Below are 6,897 nucleotides of genomic sequence, written 5' to 3' on the forward strand. Positions count from 1 at the left end.
ATATAGCTCAGTATTCCAATTAAATTACCACCCTGCATACTTGCACTGTGGGAGAATAGGTACAAGGCTAATTGCATTCCTCTTAAATTCCTCTCTCAGCTTTCTTAATAGAGGTGTTGGTTTGTTAATAATGAGTGGGTTAACTCTTGCACTAAAGTAACAGGGAGAGGAATTCAGAGGCATGTCATGGAATCATAGAATGATACAGCACCGAAGGAGACCATTTGGCCAATCGTGCCTATACTGGCTCTTTGGTAGACTTATCCAATTAGTCTCACTGCCCTGCTCTTTCCCCATAGCCCTGTGATGTTTTTCCCTTCAGGTATTTATCCAATTCTCTTTTAAATGTTACAATTAAATCTGCTTCTACCACCCTTTCAGGCAGTGCATTGTAGATCATAACCACTCGCTGGGTTTCCCCATGTCCCCTCCAGTTCTTTTGCCCATCACCTTACGTCTGTATCCTCTGGTCACCGAACCTTCTGTCACTGGAAACAGTTTCTCCTTATTCACTCAATCAAAACCCTCCATGATTTTGAACACCTCCATCAAATCTCCTCTGAAGTCGGCACGGGCTCGACGGGCCGAATGGCCTTCTTCCGTGCTGTAACCATTCTGTGATTCTAACCTTCTCCACTGTAAGTATTAAGTGTGCATCCTCATTAATCCCCACGGCTTAATTTCAAGGTTTCCTTGCTTTACTCAATTTGCTCTCCACTCCACGTCCCGATTGTGAATCCACCCCAGAACTGTCAGGCGCTATAAATAATGCAGACCCATGTGAACAGCTTAACACCTCCCCTGTGCTGGATTCTCCCTTCAATACGGATAGGGACATTGGATGAATTTGAACAATTGGTGGGTGTAATGTATTTGCTTCGTGGGTTCATAGAGGGATGTGATCGGGGCCCAGAAGAGATGAGGGCCAGGGGCAGCACGGGCCAGCCCACATTGTGATATGTGTGTGCACTCGGTCTGTGCAGCAGAGCTGGTCTCCAGTTAATCTTGGGTAATCCTTGCCACTGGACTAAGACCTAGCTCTGTTAAGCCCGTGTGGTGGCTGGGGTGCAACGGCCACCACACGTTTTTTAAAAAAATCCAAGCGCAGGCATCTTCCACCCTTCAAGATATAGTTCGGGATCTGGAATATCATTGAAACACCTGTGAACGCATCCCTTTTTGGCGTGGAAACAAGTCATCCTCGTTTCGAGGAACTGCCTATGATGATCTTTGTTTAAGAATTCATCGCAACACATTGCTATGAAGAACTAATTGGTTGATTAGCAAAGATTTAACAATCACACTACACATTACCAGTTCAACCACCAGGCTCACAACCACCTGCCTCATCGTGGATCCCCCCGAACCCAACTGGTTGGGGTTTTATTGAGTCTTGTGAACATCACGTGACTGGCCAACTCGACAGCTCCAACAACCTGTGAGAACACTCACAAGTACACACATTACACTGAGGGATGTGTGAAACAGCCTGTGTGCGCTCATTTGGATTGGGGCTGGAAGCGCAAGTTTGCCCACTGCTTGGCTCGAGCTCCTCCCTGCACGCTCGGAAAACAAATCATTCCAGTACAGACCATTGAAAGGAGATCAGAAGAAATAAATAAAATGAAATAAAGAACTTGCATTTACATAGCGCCTTTCACAACCTCAGGACGTCTCAAAGAGGTTACGGAACCAAGGTAGGTAAATGGAATTAAGTTACAGATCGCCCATCACAGGGCCGAGAGGCTGAATGGCCTCCTCCCGTTCCTATGTTCCAAAGAGTTTTACAGCCAATTAAGTACTTCTGAGGCATAGTCATGCTGTAATAGAAACATAGAAATTAACAGCGCAGAAGGAGGCCATTCCAGCCCATCATGTCCGTGCTGGCCGACAAAGAGCCACACGGCCCTTGGTCAGCAGCCCTAAAGGTTACATATAAACCTATGAACAATGATGGAAAGGCAAAGAGTACCCAGCCCAACCACTCGCCTCACCACAACTGCGAGGTGCTTGTTATTGAGGGAGTGCAGCGAAGATTCACCAGACTAATTCCCAGGATGGCGGGACTGACATATGCGGAAAGACTGGATCGGCTAGGCTTATACTCACTGGAATTTAGAAGAATGAGAGGGGATCTCATAGAAACGTATAAAATTCTGACGGGACTGGACAGGTTAGATGCAGGAAGAATGTTCCCGATGTTGGGGAAGTCCAGAACCAGGGGACACAGTCTAAGGATAAGGGGTAAGCCATATAGGACTGAGATGAGGAGAAACTTTTTTACCCAGAGAGTTGTTAACCTGTGGAGTTCTCTGCCACAGAAAGTTATTGAGTCCAATTCGTTGGACATATTCAAAAGGGAGTTAGATGTGGCCCTTACGGCTAAAGGGATCAGCGGTTTTGGAGAGAAGGCTGGGGTGGGGTACTGAGGTCGAATGATCATATTGAATGGCGGTGCAGGCTCGAATTCAATTTGGAATTCGTTGCGCCTTATGGAGCTTTGTCCTTGGAATGTTCTATGGGTTTTTTCTCACTGGTAGTTTTCCACTGCCAGCTATCAGAAGGACAGGAGTAGGCCATTCAGCCCCTCGAGCCTGTCTCACCTTTCAGTTAGATCATGGCTGATCTGTATCAACTTCATTTAACTACCTTGGTTCCCTTAATACTCTTATCGAACAAAAACCTATCAATCTCAGTCTTGAAATTTTCAATTGACCCAGTTTCAGCAGCTTTTTGGGGGAGAGAGTTCCACATTCCCACCACCCTTTGTGTGAATAAGTGCTTTCTGATATCATGCCTGAATGGCCTAGCTGTAATTTTTAGGTTCTGCCCCTCCCGTTCTGAACTCCCCACCAGAGGAAATACTTTCTCTCTATCTACCCTATCAATTCCTATAACCATATTAAACAGCTCAATCAGATCAACCCTTAATCTTCTATACTCAAGGGAATACGGGCCCAGTCTGTGTACTCTGCCTGGACTCCTCCACCAGAGGAAATTGTTTATCCCCCCATCAACCCTACGGAATCGCTCCGCATCCTGATCACGTCTCCCGTTTACTTTGTGCAGTTCGGTCCAGGAGCTTGCTGTTTTACGACGAGGGCTCATCACTGGAGGATCACTACTCCGCCTTCTTCCCCGTGGAGAGCTCGGACAAGTGGGAGCCGGTGTCCAGGGACACAAGAGAGGAGAAGAGGTCACATGACCGATCAAATGATTACATCACCTGGTCACAAGAGGCGTCCAAATACCTAAGCAATGCCCACGTGGAGGTGATCAACTCCAATAAGACAGACCACAGGAAATTTGTTCAGGAGAAAGTGCATAATGAGAGGTGGGCATCAGCAACTGTAATCACAGCAAAATCTTTGTAACTGGACTGCCCCTTTAAATAGCCTTTTGGTATAGAGATCCATTTATTTTGCAAGCCTTAAATGTTCAATGTTTCTGCGGGTGTATGTTTCTGTGTAAGAATGTGTATGTATGTGCGTGTGTGCATGCGAATGCATGTCCACGTGTATGTATGTATGTACATGTGTGTATCTGTGTATGTGTGTGTATGTATGTGTGTGTGTGTATCTGTGTATGAATGTTTGCATTCGATTCTGTATTTGTTGCTGTTCCACCACATTCTGCACTGATCTGCCCATGTTCATCACTATTGTCATTATTTTTCTCACTGTTCTCACCAAATTACTTGCTACACTCACTGTACTCTTCATTAACTTCATTACCTCCTTTACTGTTCTCGCTGTGTTCCTCACTATTAACATTGAATTCTTCACTATTCTGTGTTCCTCACTATTCTCACGCTGTTCTTTGCCACTAACACTGCTATTTTCATGACTTTTACCCTGTTTTCCACTATTCTCACCCTGATTCTCACTGCCAACACTGCATTTCTCACTACTCTCATCCTGTTCCTAGCTACTAACAAAGTTCTTCACTCTCTCCCTATTGCCGCCCTGTTGCTCAACATTCTCACTGTTCCTCACAACTAACACTGCGCTCCTCACTATTCACTGTCCCTCACTATTCACTGTCCCTCACTATTCACTGTCCCTCACTATTCTCTGTCCCTCACTATTCTCACTCTCCCTCACTATTCTCACTCTCCCTCACTATTCTCACTCTCCCTCACGATTCACTGTCCCTCACTATTCACTGTCCCTCACTATTCACTGTCCCTCACTATTCTCTGTCCCTCACTATTCTCACTCTCCCTCACTATTCTCACTCTCCCTCATGATTCTCTGTCCCTCACGATTCTCACCGTCCCTCACGATTCTCACCGTCCCTCACTATTCTCACCCTCCCTCACTATTCTCACTCTCCCTCACTATTCTCACTCTCCCTCACTACTCTCTCTGAGCTGATCACTATTCGCACTATTGATGGTTGGTTTTTGGGTTTTGGATATGTACAGGATGCTTCCTGCATGTCTGCATGATGTGATCTAGATTTGCACAAGCGCAGAGACACATAGCTCACGAGAGGCAGGTGTGCAAGTGAGTTCGAGTGAGCCGCCCGAATTAAAATAAAAATCACACCATGCAAACATTAAAGAAGCATCCCATTTATAACACATGTTGTGGATTTTATCAACAAATAAAGATCATTGTGGTTTGAAGAGAGGAAGGGGTGGAGATGGGCTGGGCACTGGGATGCGTGCAGGGATATCACTGTTTGCTGCAGTGTATGGACGTGTATGTTAATGTCTCCACAACCTGATATCAGACAAGTGTTGTAATACAAAGCCACTATCGTGTGAGATAATGGAGAGTGTGGGAACAATATCCAGCTACCATGTTATAGCAGCTATTTAGAAATAAAATGCTTCCCATTGCATTCAAATGATTGTGTGGAGCTGCTGCAATTATTTCCTTTCTTGAGTTCTAGCAAACCTTCCACATGAGCAGATTGAACCAGGGCCGGCGGGGTGGGAGGGCCATATCGGGAGATCTCCCAAGTGTTCCCGTGAAGGGTGTGCCCCCTTTTTCCAATGGAATCCCGAAGAATCTGCGGGAGCCAGTCCACTCCTGATGAAAGCAACAACTGGAGGCTCCGATACTTTCCCAAGAGTTTCTGACGCTTCTTCTGGAAAGTGGAGGGAGAGGTTCCATTTCACTGAAGGGCCTGGATGTTATCACTAAATCTGTCCGTGAGGAAACTTTCTCAGAAAAGAGAAGGCCGAGGGGTGACCTGACTTTAAGAATATGAAAGGGCTTGATAGGGTAGACATAGAGAAGAGAGATGTTTCCAATTGTGTGTGTGTGTATGTGGGGGGGCAGAGAAGAGTCCAAAACTAGTCCATAAGTATAAGATAGTAACTAGTAAATCCAATGGGGAATTCAGGAGAAACTTCTTTACCCAGAGAATGGTTAGAATGTGCAACTCGCTACCACAAGGAATAGTTGAGGCGAGGAACATAGATGCATTTAAAGGAAAGCTAGTAAACACATGAGGGAGAAAGGAATAGAAGGATATGTTGATGGGGTGATATGAAGAGGGGTGGGAGGAAGTGCGTGTGGAGCATAAACACTCGATGGACCTGATGGGCCGAAGGCGTGTTTCTGTGCTGTACATTCTCGATGCTTCGATGAAAACTGCCAAAACTCGTTTGATTTAGGACCTGCAAACTGGTTAAGGGAGTGGTCGCCTTAAATTGCTCTCTTCGAGACGTGGGTAGAAAGACTGGCTCTAGCAGCTGCACCCTATGGCTCCCCCTTCCCCAGTGGCTCTGTGGGTTAGGTCAGTGAATGCTACCCCGCTCCCCGGAGTTAGATAGGGGAAAATTAGCCAGAGTTCCAGCTCGTTGAGTGCTATCTAGTGATAGCTACTGCAATTGCTGTTTGAGTACATTGGGTGCGGGCTGTGATGGCCCAGTCTAGCCTCATGCTTGAAGAATGGGTGAGGTATCAGAGGGTGGCTGGTGCCCTTGGACCCATATTTTGGAGGGGAGGGGAGGGAACAACATTGGCAGGATATACCTCGGCCAGTGAGCTGGGCTGAACCTACATCCCAGCAGTAAAAGGTCAGTGGGGTCAGATTCCATTGTTCAATCGCAGTTGTGCCACTAGGACCTGTTACTGATTGTCAACACACAGTAAAGATGAAGACATGGACTTCGAGTATATCTGGCACTTTTGTTTTGCTAACCTCTGACTGAGGGTATTGGTCGATTCCTCCACTGGGCTGTTTAAATTACATTTGAACAAACACTGCTAAGCTGGGCTGGGAACTTGCTCTGCTGATAATTGAACTTCATCGCCATGTGGTAACCAAGGAAGTGAGCATTAACTCAGCAGCAATGAGACCCCCGTCTCCCCACCAAGAAACATCAAGCAAAAAGTCCACTCAGTTACTGGATCAATCTTAGCTATGGGACCCCCTCACCCGCCCCGCTCTCACCCAACCCGGTCCTGCCCTCTCTGCCCAAGCTTGCTTCTACCATCACTGCCAGGTCAAAGTTCACAGCAGCACTTGAGGTGACATGCCTGCTGGGTATTGGAAGCCTGAAACACTGTGCTAGTTTCATACTCTGGTGAGAGAGAAGGGGGGTTTCCAGGGCTACAGTACAGAGCCATTGTTCCCAGAATAGAAGGTGATTGCTGTACACTTTGTATGTCTCTCCAAGATGGTTCACTAGATTGATCCCTGGATGAGAGGATTGTCTTATGAGGAGAGGTTGTGCAGATTGGGCCTATACTCTCTGGAGTTTAGAAGAATGAGAGGTGATCTCATTGAACCATACAAAATTCTGAGGGGGTTGACAGGGTAGATGCCGAGAGGTTGTTTACCCTGGCTGGAACATCTAGAAGTAGGGGGCATGGACTCAGGATAAGGGGTTAGCCATTTATGACTGAGATGAGGAGACATTTCTTTATTCAGAGGGTT

The 6,897-nt window shown here is 46.4% G+C and overlaps 1 protein-coding gene across 1 annotated transcript in view; it reads left to right on the plus strand.

Annotated features, from left to right (window-relative positions):
• creb3l1 (cAMP responsive element binding protein 3-like 1) overlaps positions 1 to 4,854 on the plus strand; it is a 219,579-nt gene extending 214,725 nt beyond the window's left edge. Inside the window, exon 11 of the mRNA XM_070898733.1 lies at positions 3,070 to 4,854. Coding sequence (XP_070754834.1) covers positions 3,070 to 3,374 — 305 coding nt within the window. The 3' untranslated portion in view covers positions 3,375 to 4,854. The remainder of the gene's footprint in view (positions 1 to 3,069) is intronic.
• Positions 4,855 to 6,897: the final 2,043 nt, after the last annotated feature.

This window comes from Pristiophorus japonicus, chromosome 14 (assembly GCF_044704955.1).
Source record: "Pristiophorus japonicus isolate sPriJap1 chromosome 14, sPriJap1.hap1, whole genome shotgun sequence".
Classification (NCBI taxonomy): Eukaryota; Metazoa; Chordata; class Chondrichthyes; family Pristiophoridae; genus Pristiophorus; species Pristiophorus japonicus.